The sequence below is a fragment of the Platalea leucorodia genome, assembly GCF_965183815.1.
Source record: "Platalea leucorodia genome assembly, chromosome: 3".
Taxonomy (NCBI): Eukaryota; Metazoa; Chordata; class Aves; order Pelecaniformes; family Threskiornithidae; genus Platalea; species Platalea leucorodia.
In genome coordinates, this window is record NC_138825.1 from 101456996 (window position 1) to 101472630 (window position 15635).

A 15635-nucleotide genomic window follows, 5' to 3' on the forward strand; every position below is an offset into this window, starting at 1 on the left:
CCAGTACCTGTAAGGGCCAGGACTGCCAAAGCAGCCTGTTGTAGAGAGATGATGAGTCTGAATGTGAGTTAGGAAAAATAACAAATTTTAATCAGTCACGGGTTTGGAACAGAGAAATTGCTAAGCTTCTCAAAACTCCCAAAAACCAGTAGGGTAATGAACATAATAAGGTAATTGTTAAGAAAAACTACATGTTTCACGTCACCAGAGCAGTTGGGAGAGTGTGAACATAATCAAGGGTAAGAAACAACTACCCAGAAGATATTGAGGAATCTTTCTAGAGGAACTACAGCCACATGCACAAGCGTCTGTTCAGAACCAAGATTCTTGATAATTTAAGTACCAAACATCCATCAGTTTCAGTAGAAATTGGGTACCCAAATATCTTTGCATTTAGGAGCCTCCATTGAATAAAGAACTCAGGTGAGCACAGCACCAAGGTCTCTGCGCTCCACAGTCCCCCTGAGATACGGCCATCATGCAGGAGCCATGCTGGAGAAAGCTGCAGTTTTCTTCTCCCTTTTTGAACCTTTGGGGAAGGAAAATCTTAATCTTCAAAGTGATCCATCTAATTTCTTTCTCTGTTTTTTCTCTTTTTTTTTCTTTTTTTGTTCCTTTTTTCTTTTTTTTGTTTTTTTTTTTCTTTTTTTTTTTTAAACAGCCTGAGTCCTCCAAAGAAAGAGAAGAAACAAAGAGAACTAGATTTTAGGCATCCCTATCAATCACCACTACAAAGAAAAAAGGTTCTGTTTAATCTGTTGATAGCTTTTCAAAAATACAACTCAATTTTTTTTCCAGCAGTGCATTTTTTTTTACTTTTTCTCATAGAGAAAAATGTGAGATTAAAAAAGTATGACTGGTGTTTCTGAACTCATTACTGGAGTTATCATGCAATAATGTTATGATTAATTTAAAGCATTAGTGCTATCTACAGTAGTGTTGATTAATGCTATGAACAGTATTCAAGTTTCACTTCCTATGCTGATGGTCTAACAATATTAAAAGTGGAACATTCCTATTTAGGCACTCAAATTTTTTTATTATATATGAAAAACAATAGCGGAACCACAATTTAAAAGAGTGCAATTTAGAGAATGAAAATGTATTTGTGACAGAATTTAAATGTTCAGATGAAATAACCAGTTGCTGAACCAGTAATTTTTTCCTTGCAAAGGGCAACTTTGGGGATGTGACGCATATATGTCATTGACGTCAGTGATGATGACATCACTTCTCTCCCCCAAGCTATTTGATTGCTAAAGCCATATCAGAGCTGAAAGGATACTGGTAAATGATCCAAACAGGATCTCCAATATTTTGTCAGAAGAATGAAAGCTCTTGGCAACATATAGGAAATATAGAACATTGTTTCATCCACCAATGAACCACATCAATAGTAGGAGAAAAAACAAATACTGTAATCTCAATCTGACACAGCTTCCTTCTTACTGTATTGTGAAACCCCTAGGCTGAGCAAAAGCATTTCTCTTGCGTATTTTTCCCATCAATATCTTTTCCTAAGCCCTCAGCACATGCAAAAAAATCCCTCTGTATAACGGAACTTCACATACCATGAGTCCCTTTAACTTATCCCTTGAAGATCCTGGGAGATGATACTGAAAAGACCTGACTACTTTTCCTCTGATAAAATAATGAATACTAAAAGCTGCAAGGCTGTTGAAAGAAAGAGGGAGCTCATAGCCTGCTCCTACATTGGCATACTTGGTTATTATTACAGATGAACTAGGTCCTTTATCACTCTATGACTGCACAAATAATTTTCTTTCTTACTACTAGGTATTTATCTCTAGTGTTGAGAAGCATTTTGACATGAACATGTAATCTAGATGCAAGAAATTCACCTAGTAAGTGCACACCAGAAGTACTTGAGGAAAACTAAAATCTTTTTTTATCAAAATATTCTCAACAAATTGTTGTCAGAAATGTTTTCCAGGTCCAGAAAGGTCCTAACATGCTTGATAATAGTCAATTGTCCAGCAGTTAGGTCTACCATCTGAGTGTGGGAAAAATTGGCTTCCAATTTCCTGCTGTATGATTTCAAGGAGTGACTTTAATCTGCATCTGCCATGATCAGTCCCTATACAAATGGATGGTTGATAATATAATAGGTAAGAGTTCCCTCAAGGCAAGAACTTAAAGCTGGGTCTCCAATGCAGCAGATCACTGTCATATTTCCTCGGCTGCATTTCTTTCTTTCCATGAAAAAGAACCCACCCTCTTTTTCCTTCTGCATGAAGAGGAAAATTCTTTTTTTTTCTCTTTTTTCTTTTTTTCCTCCACAAGGAGAATATACTGCATTGCTGTCAGTCTGCTGTGTAGGTGATGGGATGCAATTACTAGGTCTTTGGAGTTTTCCTAGAAGCGTAACATCATATGGAAAGACTGTTTTAGACTCTCTTGAGGTTAGCCAAATTGCATTGTGACAAGAGAAAATGTGAAGAACAGCCATAAACAGGTAAAATCAATAACATAAAATAGATCTTTTTCTACATTTATTTAAAAATGAATTTATAGTTCTCTACTTTTCATTAGTTGATAAATACAAGCCAGGTAAGACAACAGTGCTTTCATTTGCACCTCTTCCACCCATAGCCAGTTATACCTAGCGCTTTTCAGAAGACTTTGTAAGTGTGGGATAAGCCTCGACTGTGAAGCACGTGTGCTTCATGGCACACCCCATTCACCACAGTTCAGACTGGGGGAAGTCTGAACAGAACATTTGCAGCGCCTCTTCTCCCCAGGTCTATATGTCCAGCTTTCCTTCCCATCAGAATGATACCCAGATAAGGGAAGTTCACCCCAGTCAGCATGCAGAGGGCGTGTGTATCTGGACAAATACAGCAAACCCAAATTCCCCTGTATAGACCTTGCTGTAGACCAAAGACCACTGAATTGTTAAGAGAAGACTTTTTTGGTTTGCAATTTCAAAGCGTCCAACAGTTTTTGGCTTACATCTCAAATCTGACGTAATTCTGAAGATGAAGTAGGATCTGGTTTAAGAGACTGTCTACTTAAAGTTAAGAATTTTTCTGTAGCTCCCTGAAATAAAGTCTTCATCACTGTCTATTTTGACTGAAAGATATTTTTATAGATATTTGATAAATACAATCTCTAAATAATAGATGTATTACTTCTTAAATACTATCTGATTAAGAATGGAATTTTGAATTAGACCGTGATCACATCTGTATACTGTAGAAGATATAGAAGAGTGAGTGTCAGCAGAGGGGTGACTCACTGACTCAACATTAATAAGGCCAGAAGGAACCACAGTGATCTCCTAGTCTGACCTTTTCTCTGAACCACAGAACTTCCTGAAATTACTGTATGAAACGCCAGAAAAGTGTCCCATCTTGATTTTTCAATTTCTGTGATAAAGAGCCCATTTCAGTCTCTGGAAAATTTTTCTAATGCTTAATTAATTCTTTCTGTTAAATTTTTGCCATGTGCCTACATTAAACTTGTCCAGCTTCCTCTTCTAGCCAGTGGATACTATCATCTGCTGGGCTGAAGAGTTCATTATGACAGTCTGTGGACTTGCTTCATTGCTACGAATCTGTGTGGCTATGATTGCACTGCTGACTGACCATGGTTACCACCACCTCAGTATCACCATCTCTGCTCTCCTTTCTCAGGCACTGTGGAGCTGTGCCCTTGCTGGTGAGGACACTGTCCTGCCAGCCTTGCTGTCACCCTGGATCCCGGTTCACCTTCCCTGTGGAGCAGCCCACTCTTGCTACTCTCTGACAGAGCCTGAGCATGCTGAGGATAAGTCCCTTAAAAACAAGTTTTTGCTCTTCTGGCTGTGAAGGAAGTTACAGCCCAATCTTCCAAGAGGTACCCTGGATTGTTTTTTTTCTGAGTAGACCACAGGTGATGTGAGGAACATCAGGTTCATACAAAGTCAAATAGCTGGAAAGCATGCCTGTTATGAGATTTGATGAGCCACTTCTGGGGTTGCCAAAGTATACACATATATAGTCAATAAGCCTTTTCTTCTCTTCTAATCAGCACAGATTTGAACAACTCACTTTGAGTAAGAGTACTGGAGGATAAGAAGAATATGTTCTAGAAAAAACATTAAGATGATGATAGCCTAATGGTTTCATAAGAAAAAGTTGAAAAATGCTGGCTGAAATTGAAGCATCTACACACACATAAAAGAAAAAATTGACTTGAGAAAGAAAGTTAGACACAAGAAGACAATTTAGAGGCAGACAAAGCATTGTACCTTACATGACATATCAATGGCGGTTTTCTGTCATGGGATCTAATTAATACTGCATATGAATTGTCACTAGGATCACCTACATCGCAGTTCTGACAAATCTTATTTCTCATGACCACTCAAATTAAGTAACATGATTACTCACACAGTGGAAAAAGGTGACTTCTGAGAATGTGCATTTCCAGTTCAATTGCATAGCAAAACACTTTTTTAGCACTTTAGGCAGATGATGTATTCCTAATCACGCATTCAGCTCAGTAATACCTGTGTCTTTCAAATATTACGTGCCTTCCTTCCTTGCTAAAAAAAGCCACTCAGAAACTTCTTCTCCACATAACCATTATTTTAATGTTAATAAAACATCACTTATGTAGTTAAAATCTTATTGTCTTGAGTCTCTCTCTTTTTAATCCATTGCATAAAATGCATTGCATAAAATGGGAGCAACATAATTACTGTCATTGAGCTATAATGTAGCGTGAGTTCCTTCCCAGTTCCTTCCCCAATATTTTTGAGGCAAATAGTTGGATATTAGGGCTTGGTACAGTGGGGTCTGTGTGTGCCATGTAACTCCTTCATGCTTCCTTTAAGAGCCATACTCTAAATGTATGTCAGCTAATACAACAGGACTAACTTAGGAGCACTATAATTAGCTGCTGGTACAGATCAATAGGAGATTATTATCCATAATTCCCAAGATGAGAGAAAGCATGTAGTCAGGCCATACTGAAAGATACAGTTTACAAAGTAAATTAGTCAAGAGCCTCTCCTGAAGGCAAATCCTGTAGCAGAAAACTGATTTCTTATTAGTTTTACATGACTGTGCTTTTGCTGCTGAAGGATACACCAAGGCTAGCATTTTTAATAAAGTGGTGGATAACAAAAAATCTATCTAAACACAGATATCTTTTGAGTCATTACTTTTTCTACAGATACTAGCATTAGATTGTACAATTCAGTTTTATGTATTGGGGATAAGTAACACGCAGGTTGTGAGTCAATGCCCCGGAGAGCATCAGTGAGACCATCAAAAGGAATCCCCTTTCTTCTGAAAAAGTGCAATGAGATGGCTGACATTAACCCACTAGTTCACATCAGAAGTGTGCTCTTAGAATGAATGGCCTGCTCAAAGTCACCTACCTGGCTCGGTTTGCAGAGTGGCACAGTCTTAGAGTGCACAAACTGGATGCCTTTCAGAAGAAGTCAACCATGAAGTGGCACTTCAGGAGTCCACTAAATGCTTCCAGCCACTAACAGGCACTCTGCCCAAACGAAACCCTCCCAAAATACATTCTGTAGGGGTATAGGATCCCCTGCATCAGCTATTTTCCTCTACAGAGCCATTTCTGTTGGACCGCATTGCATGCTAAAGCAGACATAACCTTCATTAGTGCTTTCAAGCTTTAAGTAAGGGAAGGATCAGATTTTATGCAAATGATTAAAAAAATCATTCAAGATTAAAAGAACATTGGAAAAGAAAGCAATGTCCCTTTTTTGAAAAAAAAAAGTCTTATTTATAGCAGTTAACTGATAACTACTAGAACACAATCAGTGATATTTCAAGGACAAAATTATGATCTTCAAAATTTTTACACAGTTAAGTTCACCCTCTCCAATGTCTTCAGGCTCTGCAAACTTCTAGTGAAATCAACTGAGCTGTGTATGTGAATACATATTTAAATGCTTAGTCAGGAAAGCTTAATCTTACAGAAATTAAACACAGGCTAAGTTCCTGAACTAGGTCCTGAACAGAAAGACTTTTCTGATAAAGTTATAAACTGAATGTCAGAGTGATTAAGCATGCCTTTAAACATATAAGAAACTTAGCTCATTGCTCATGATAGAAAATTTTGTTAAACTTAGTGGACTATTTTGTGCAAAACTAATTTGGGGAAAAAAAATTTAAAAATAGACATTGGTGAGCACTGAAGGTGAATCCTTCATGCAAAATTTAAATTTTCAATTGACTTCCAAAGTTGCATGATCTAAATAAGGACTGTACAACCCAGTCTTTGTTGGCTGTGGTTTTGGTAGTAAATAAATGCACTAAAGACTCTTCTTTGGATCTATCATCCTACCCTCTAGAAAAAGTTTGTTACCCCAAACTACATACTGGGAACAGACCCCTGGCCCATGCTAACTGTTAAAGTGCTCAGGGAAGTTGTTTGGGAGAATGGTAGTTAACAGAGGCCAGTGCATTGGCCAGGACTGTTCTCACAGTTTAACAATACAGCTGGTTAAATTTGCGAATCTTGGGATGTTAAATTTACTAGTATAAGCATAGCCACTGAATAATCACTAACTGACCAAGACCTACTGATTGCTAGGTCCCAGAATAGCAGTGCTCCAGACACTTTCCAATAACAAAACAGACTTTCAGATGTTGCCATACATGGCAATTCCTCTACGGCATTTTTTTTTTTTTTTTTACAGTAAATTTATTTGCAGAAATGCAGATTAGCGAAGGCTTTGATCTTCAGTGGAAAGTGGTTGACCCTGAAAAATAGTTGGAATTATAATCCTGAGCAGTTAGTTCCCAGAGTTTACATTCTGCAATATCCCCCACAGAAATGCCAGAATATGTACATAAGGTTGAATGGTCTCAAATATACAACGCAATTCCCATGTCTTTGAGCAAACACTAACCTTCTGTTCCATAAGTAATGTGTTTGTAGGGATTGCTGCAAATGCCTTGTAGCTTGTCTTGATCTTGTACTGCTAAAAGGGTAAACCAGAAAGCAGGAAGAGAAGTAAAACAGGGTAGAAGAGGGAGAGGAAAAGAGAGGGAAGAGAGGGGAAAGGTACGACAGAATGAAAGACAATTCCAATTGTCTTGCAGACACGTTGCAACAATACAATACTTATGTATTACCTAGCAAAGCTATTTCTTAAAGAAAATCTAGTGTTTTTATTGAGATTTTAAAGGACTGTAATGTACATCTTTTGGGTTTAGGAATGAAGTAGGACGAAGTGAATTCCCTGTACCAGCTTATAACTTCCAAAGTGGTTTTGACCACTTTCTACTGACTGTTATCCTTAAATGAATATCAGGAGAGGCTGTGAGTTTTTTCCAAGTTTGCTTGTGGTTTGCTATGACAATGCACAGCTACTTTTGCCAGTACATACACCTCAACAACTGCTGCTGTGTGGTGTGATCCTGGACCACTAAGTAGAGGGATTTCTGTGATTGACTTTAACGAGACTGACTAGGATCCTTAAATGCTGAATTACTTGCATGACTGGCTAGCATTTAAGTCATACTACAGCTTTTCATCCCCTGAATAAGTAACTCTACCACCCAAAAAAATATTTCAAAACAAGTATAGGAACTTTCACACTCTAACCAAGCATACAGAACTGACAATCTAAACCATACAAAATGCATGGGTACAAAAATTCTAAGATCGGCCTTAAAATTTTTTTTAAACAGTTTATATTTTAGACTATATTAGCTTGCCCAGTTATTTTTAACTCTTTAGAAACCATACTTTCTACATTTTCTTTGCAATTCTGGAGGTTGAATTCAGTAATTTTTAAATGATTGATGAGATTCTTCTGTAGCTACATGAGTTCAAGAGCTAGGATTCTTAATCACATGACTGCTGAATTTTTTTTTTTTTTTAAATTAAATAGGGATTCGCTACATAGTTCCCTTTTCAGCAACATTCTAATCAAAAATCCTAAATTTACACAAGAATAGTTTTGTTATTGATTGATTATTTCTGTGATAGTCACCCAGAAATAAAGTTACTTGTTAATCAGTACAGGTTTTTTAATGTACTGCTGTCTGCAACAGTGAATACTGGTGATTATGAGATAACAGGCTGAGCAGCATGCTGTACTTTGGGTTGGTTTTTTGTCACTTTTTTCTTTCCTTCATATCTAATAAAAGTCTTGATGACAGCAGAGGGGCCAAAATTTTAATTTAGATAAGTGAAACTTACATCATCTTTGCACCTCTCTTGAAATATTGTAGGACATCACCTTTTAATTCTTTCTATACATAATATTATGTTTGCTTTTGACTTTACTCATATTTCTTTGTCAGAAGTTGGAGGCTGACAGACATTCAAGAAGTCAATAATCACAATAATAATATTGAATGAACAGTCTGACAAAGTAGATGAATGCAAATACTGGAATGCACTTTTTTCTTTTTTTGGGGGGCGGGGTAGTAACTTATGTGACATTTAGTGATTCTAACTTGGATGTCTACCATTTAGGTGCTTCAGTCAGAACTAATGCCTTTTATAGTCATAGGCATTTCTACAGGATAATTCATCTCATCCCAAAATAGGCACCTAGAAAGGTAAAATAAAATCATCCTGTAAATACACCATATTCTTTTCATTAGCTATAATAGAATTGCCCAAGTTGTGCTTGGATATCTAACTTTCAAATGTCAAAAGTCATGTCAGTTGAATCCTGCCTTTTGAACATTTAGGTAGCAACACTTTGCTATAAATGTGTGTAGGTTCATACATATATTTATGTATATGCAAAATCTATATGCAGGTAAGAAAGACATAAAATACTGTGCACTGAAGTAAGATGGAAGGCCAAAATTCCAAATATTAAAATTGGTATATGCACAAAAGGTAACTTTGTTTATAATTGATATCCAATAAAGAAAATTATATAACTGAACATGTAAACAAAATGCAATGTCTTCACTAGCCCATGGGCTTTTACACATGATGAGATGGGCATCTTATATGATGAGAATGCTGTGACCGCTTTGAAGTTAGTTGTACTGCTATATGAACCAAATGAAGACATATCAGACTGTTAAAATGTAAAAGTTTCTATACTGCTTTAATGTGCTTTATCACTTCCAGATACTGTAGAACCTGTGAGCAATGTACTGTTGTCACAGTGTCTGAGATGAGTGGAAAGTCTTTAATTCAGTTTCTCGTCTATATGAATATGTTTCTTGACACATTAGTTCACATTACTTAAAATTATTCTTCAATGCCTAAATACATTTAATAATCTGGTTCACAGGAATCTAGCAATATTTTTAAACAGCCATGAACAGTTAGGTCTGCTGGCCTGCTCCATGGTCCAGTCAGAAGCAAACCAACTCCAATATCAAAGCTCGGGCAAATATCAGCCTGGGGAGTTTTGGGGAAAATGTCCTACTTTTCTTGCTGAATCACGCAGGGCACCCACAGGGCATTGCTAGACACACACCTGTACAGGCTTAAAATCAGTGACTAACCATGAGAGTGCAGAGCTCCTCATGAGTAATCTTTCCTGCTTTGTGGTAGGTTTTGCAGCTCTGCTGAGCTCCATGTTGCTACAGTTAGTTTGTTCCCCAGCTGTTTTGGGTAGATCTACATGCATTCCTGTGCTACATTCAAGCAGGAAAAATCAAAGCATATGTAGAAATAATAGCCCATGAAACCACTGCAAAGTGTTTTCAAACAACAGCCAGAAGTTTTTATTCTAATCTGTTCCTGCAGAATCAGAAATTTTTATGTGTCTCCACTCCATCCTACTGTTCATTTTGCTATATTAGGTCAATGAGGACACTATTAAAGTGTCTGCCAAGTCCAGGGAGAGGGTTTGTATTTCCTGTGGTCACCCACAGTTCACACTTCACACTGATCTGTGGATTTATGTTTACACTCACTTTGCAAAACAGTCATATTTTTAAATCATTCGCGAACATAAAGATAAACATATAAAGCGTGAGAAAGCACATGTGTTTATATATACGAATGCAAACAGTTAAATAAGTTCACAGGTTAATCTTTGATTTACATGAATTGGTGCATGCATAGGCATAGGCATAGGCATATAAAAGCTCTCCATTAAAGAATCATTTTTGCATAATTGCTTTGATATCATGCTAATGAAACAGTTTGATGTGAATACTGAAAAGTACATCTACTGTCAAAATTCTGGTTTAATAAGTGTTGGTTTAACACATGTCTTAACATTAAGGTTGCAAAATTACATGTTAAAGACAAGCACTTCTAGATACTGTGCTTGTCCCTTGATATTCACTTAGTACATTCATGCATGCAAAAAATGTGTCATGCATCAACAGTCAACAGATAGCGCAACCTGCTTTTTGTCTAGTTCTAAAGTTGAGCTGATTGGTACTAAAGATACCTAAATGCTGCTTAGGATGTTAATGTTGTCTCTCTTCAATCTTTTCCTTTTTTGTCTGGAAATATACTGAGATTTGAGGCTGGAGTGTTATCAGAGAGCCTGGAACCATTAACACATCAGCAAAGTTCATTGAGCTATGCTGTAAATTAGGTATGGAAATAAATGAGAGCAGGAGGAAAGGGGGGTGTTGAATGCACACTATTACTAACTGTAAATGAAGTCTCAGCCTCACATTTTAAAGCCACAAGAGACCTTTCCTGCACTGAACACCCAGCTGCATTTGATTTAGAGATTTCAGACCTTCTGCATCCCCAGTAGAGCCAGCTTTGTCTGCGTGATTAAAAATTGCCCCAGACTAATGGTCCAAGTCTGTCAAACTGGCCAACATTCTCCCAGTCTCAATGGGGTGATGGGGCAGTTTCAAAAGTGCTACCATATCGCATGGTAAAGCAGAATTAGCAGGAAAAGGGACAGCAGGGAGGACAGAAAGGGTATAATAACCTCTGCAAATATAAACCCAGGGAACAACTCTGTATCACAAGCAGAGAATTTCCTTACCGCCTCTGACTTTCACAGTGCTCATTGCACTGACTAGCAGAAACTGCAACTGCTTTGCAATCTGCAGGCTCAGTCATGCCTTCCAGTTTTGTCTCGGGGGCTTTTTTCTTTGAATTTCTACAATTTCATTTCTCATTTTGTTTCATTAAGTAATACTGACAGGGTGTAGCGACACTGTACAGCTGTGCTTGGCACAATGGTTCCTCTTGGGTCGTTTGGTTTTTAAAAGAACCATTCATGACAATTGCTACTTTGTGCTGATTTAAACCTCTCATTTTCAATTAACATTTTCTAAGCAGTTCAAGTCACCCCTGCCATGGCCAAGCTGTTAGGAACACATCTGACACAACTTGATCTGTCAGACCAGGCTGTAATTTTGTGCTGTGAACAAATAAATCAATAAACTATGATAGCCTTTCTGTGATGGGCAGAGCTCAGATATCAGCAAGAGGAGGCACAAAGGAAGCATGGAGTGAAAAGATAAGATAAAAAAGGCTGGAAAGCCTTCTGCAGCTCTGATGTCCTCTGCTACCAGCTCTTTCTCTTTGCATAGCAGTTCCTTTTGTTTTCACCTACCTGCTGCATTTTTTATCAGCTTTCCTTTCCTTCCCTTCCCTTCCCCTCCCCTTCCCATTCTTGAGATTTATCTTTAGGTTTAAAGTGTGACTGGTTCCCAAGCCCTCCTGCAGCAATTGCCATCATTGCTTATTCTCACTCTGCTGGGACTCTCCCGCCTTTGGGTGGATGACAAACAGCAGGAGCGTGGCTGATCTGTCGAGTGTGAGACTTTCATATTTGCAGGAGCCCATGTTGTAGGAAGCTTGGCTGGTTTTCCCTTGTCCTCATTGTCTAGCACAACGAAAGGGAAGAAGGAGGAGACTGTCCTTGTCTTCCCTCTCTGCCTCTTGGCCCCATAGTCCTTGCTCAGGCTGAGCTCAGCCGTGCCCCTGGGCTGGTCCCAGAGAGGTGCAGAACAGCTGGGGTGAGTACAGCCTCCTGGGGAGCAGGGAGGACAGGCGGCATGGGGTGCTTGGGAAATGGTTGTCACTGAAACAACCAGTTAACATCAATCAGATCATGCTTCTAGCTCAGCCCTGCACCTAAGATCACCGTACTTCTATTGCTTTCAGTGGGAATGCATGAGGATTTACATTACCATGGGGTGTATAGAACATGTTTTATGGTTTATTTTTGACACACCAGTGTTTTAAGTGAGCTTCAAAAGTAAGTGCACCAAATGTATATCAGAGCCACTGGACACAAATCCATCTTCAGTAGTATCTCCTCCCACTCATGAATAAAGTATTTTATTTTTATGCTAAAGGATTCCTACAGCATCTTCCCCTAATACAGAACACATTGCTAGCAATTTGATATGGTAAGATTTAGTCTTTATCTTCACTATCAATACAAAAACAATTCCTTTTTAAACATTTTTTCCACAGCTCATATATTTTACTAGCATTGTGCAACGCAGATGTGATTTTTCCTACTGGGACAAAGAACTATTAGAAAATAAGCATGCACCAAGAGTACCTTGGGTTTGATGTTTTCATGGTCAGGAGGCAGGGAAAAAGATTGTGGTGAAGTCAGCTCTCTGGGTCTTGATGGCAGTGTGCCTGGCGACTTGTCTGAGACAGGAGATCTGCACTTTAGCACCAGTGAGGTGGCAGATTGCTCAGGTCTTGGAGAGGAGGAGTTAGACCTATAATTTGTGTGCACCAATGAAGAATTAAGCTGCAGTGGATGGAAATTAATATTACCAGTTTGTGGAACTGGTGGAGTAGAATAAGGACATGAGAGAGAACACTGCTTTGAGACACTTGAAGGGGTAGGAGAGGAGGTACTCATCTCCTGAACAGACGTTTGGGATGAATCTGATTTAGATCTAGAAGCTGAATGCAAAAGACTTGGGGAAGGAGATGAGTGTTTTTCTAGGGTGGGGGAGAATACACCACCAGGACTGGTAGAAGAAAGCAAAGGGTATGACCGGCAGGTAAAGATGGGTGAGTAAGTGTGTACTCTCTGAGACTTCTGAGGTGCCCGGGACCTGGAGGCAGCATACCACAGGCCTTCTGGAGAAGGAGAGGTAGGGTGTGCAAGGGAAGAGGGTGCTGGGGCACAAGGAGGAGGCAGTGTGGACTGCAAACCTGGAGAGGCAACTGATTTTCTATGGGAAGAGACAGGGGATGACAGAGGACTTTGGAAATCTGGAGAAAGCGTTCGGACTGGAAGGTGCTTTTTAGGAGAAAGGGACCTCGCCCTAGGGGCAGGATGAGGCTTGGAGGGTAAAGGCAGATGCCGAGCCCATCCTGAAAGCCAATATTCCTCTCTGCTGGGAGAATCTGGCCTTATAGGAGGGCTTGAAACAGATTTCTTGGGGGTTGGGGGAGTTGTTTTGGACTTTTGATCTATTGCGAGTGTTGAGGAACCAAGGGAGCTAGGAGAAAACGTGGGACAAGAAGCAGGGGAAAGCGGTCTCCGCTGAGAAGAGCCTGATCTCAAAATAGCAGTTAAGAGGGTCAGTCTGGTTGGCAGAGGGGATCTGACTCCTGACTTCGCTAAATTTCCTCTAGATGACATTTGTGTGCAAGGCTCATTTATACTACATATGGTTGAAGAGGAGCCATAAAGAGAGGGTGGAGACAAAGGTTTAGGGCTAGGAGATAATGAATGTCTTATTATATGTACAGGGATAGGTGATAAAGCATTCAATATTTTGGAAGAACTGGGGGATAAAGGCTGAGCTGAAGATCCTTGAATTTCAGCTGAACGTGGAGGATCAGGGGAAAGACTTGAGCTCTTTGCTGGAACGGAGGATGTGGTAAAGTCTCCCATTTTGCAAACACAGCCAGCAGTATAGAGACTTGGTGTTTGTAGGTTATCATGGAGGCGAGGAGTGGAGTAACAACTATTTGATGCAGAAGAAGATATTTTAGACATGGAGGAGGGTGAACTATGGGAAGCACACTGAAAGTAGAGAGATGGATCTTGCTTAGAAAACCCAGTTGCTGACTGCCCGTTGTTACAGGAGTCTTCCAGCGAAGAGGCTTGATTCAGGTTAACCATGGCACCACACACTACTTTCTGATTAGTTGGAGAAATTAAGTGGACAGCAGGTGGTTTAGAGGAAAGATGATCAGAGGTGGAAAGAGTAGAAATTAACTGGAGAAAAAAGAAAAACAGAAATGTTAATATAGGTGGAACCTGTGGAACTGATAAGCACCCCACATACCAGTCCTGTAGTGATGCATATAGTGTTTCCATTAGTACTGCTCTGTGCGTTAAAAGCACAGGGCTGTCTTAAACTCGGGGATACAGCCTGATGGATACGGCTCTCAAGGGAGGTGACTGAGTGCAGACAAGTTATGTGTTACTTTATTTTTATGAGACCTCAGTTTTGTTGACATAAACAAGGTTCAAGGCTACTGTATTTTTCATCTGATGTAAAACCCAAGACAGTTGTGCCATCAGTGTCCAGAATCATGTGATGTCATTCACACTGCGTAAACACAACATAAAGTGAGAAAATTGCAATATTGTCCAATCTCACTTTACCAGTTCAGTGGAAAGTAGCCTTTCTGTAAATGAGATTCAGGTCAAGTACTCATTTTCACATTCGGTAAACACCACCTTCTGCAGCACTGTGATATCAGAACAAGAAATTTGCTCAGAACTACTTAAATCAGACATCCAGTTTGTTTTTCACTTTTTTTGTCATTCACAGAGCAGTGCGTTTGACAGTTTGCAGGCATATAAGAGTCCTTATCCCATTCTCCACAGTCATACAATACACTAATAAAACAGTAATGAGCTCTTTCATGAGTGCCTTTTTTCTTAGGTCTGTTCTAATTAGGATTTGTCAAAACTAATTAGAGCATACAAGTATATTATCAACCTTTTATACAGTTTTATGCTTCTAAAGAAAGAATTTCTCTCAAAATCTTCCAAGTTATTATAATGCTGAAATTAAAAACTGGGGTATACACAGTATGAATAAAACATATCAGTATGAAATAGTGAGCTAAGTTAACTGTAAAACCAAAAGGTGACAAATTATCACCTAACTTTTGACTGAGCAATTTGAAAGCAGGGAAATTGACTCTAATTCCTACAAACGTTGTATAAATATAAGAACGCCTATTTATCTATTGTCTGATACACTGAAAAGCTTAAGCAATTCTATAAAAGACAATTATAACATCCCGTTTCTACATACATGACTTGTGCATGGCTTTGGCTCAGCTTATGAATCCTATTTTTTAATACAAATATCTTCCCCATAAGAGAGAGGAATTATTATTATTATATCACATAGTATTGATACATCACAAAACAAAAATAAGTACAAAACATAATTTTCTAGTTAGAGCACGTTCTGGAAGAACCTGTGACAGCAGAGCAAGACTTACAGGCTTTAAAAGGCTAAACTGCACCTAAAATGCTAAATATGGGCTAAATATGCACAACAGAACCCTATTAGCCCATACAACTTAAAATGAGCTCTTCCTGCTAAATGATACCAAACAAATAGCAAGCCTTGTAAACTGAAGATATTTTCTGTACAAGATACCTTCAGAAAAGCCTTAATTGATAAAAATAAACACCACTTGTCAGAATGCCTTTACAACCACACTAACCTCACCTTATTTTGTATGTGTGTTTCCGAAATGGAAAGCCAATGGATGTATACAGTACAAATATTAGA

At 38.7% G+C, this 15635-nt stretch overlaps 1 protein-coding gene across 1 annotated transcript in view; it reads right to left on the reverse strand.

The window, feature by feature from the left end:
• Positions 1 to 15635, reverse strand: part of MLIP (muscular LMNA interacting protein) — a gene marked incomplete at its 5' end in the record, with an annotated part of 117263 nt that overhangs the window by 48128 nt on the left and 53500 nt on the right. Inside the window, 2 exons of the mRNA XM_082305991.1 lie at positions 6896 to 6967; positions 12464 to 14092. Of these exons, the coding sequence (XP_082162117.1) occupies positions 6896 to 6967; positions 12464 to 14092 (1701 nt within the window). The remainder of the gene's footprint in view (positions 1 to 6895; positions 6968 to 12463; positions 14093 to 15635) is intronic.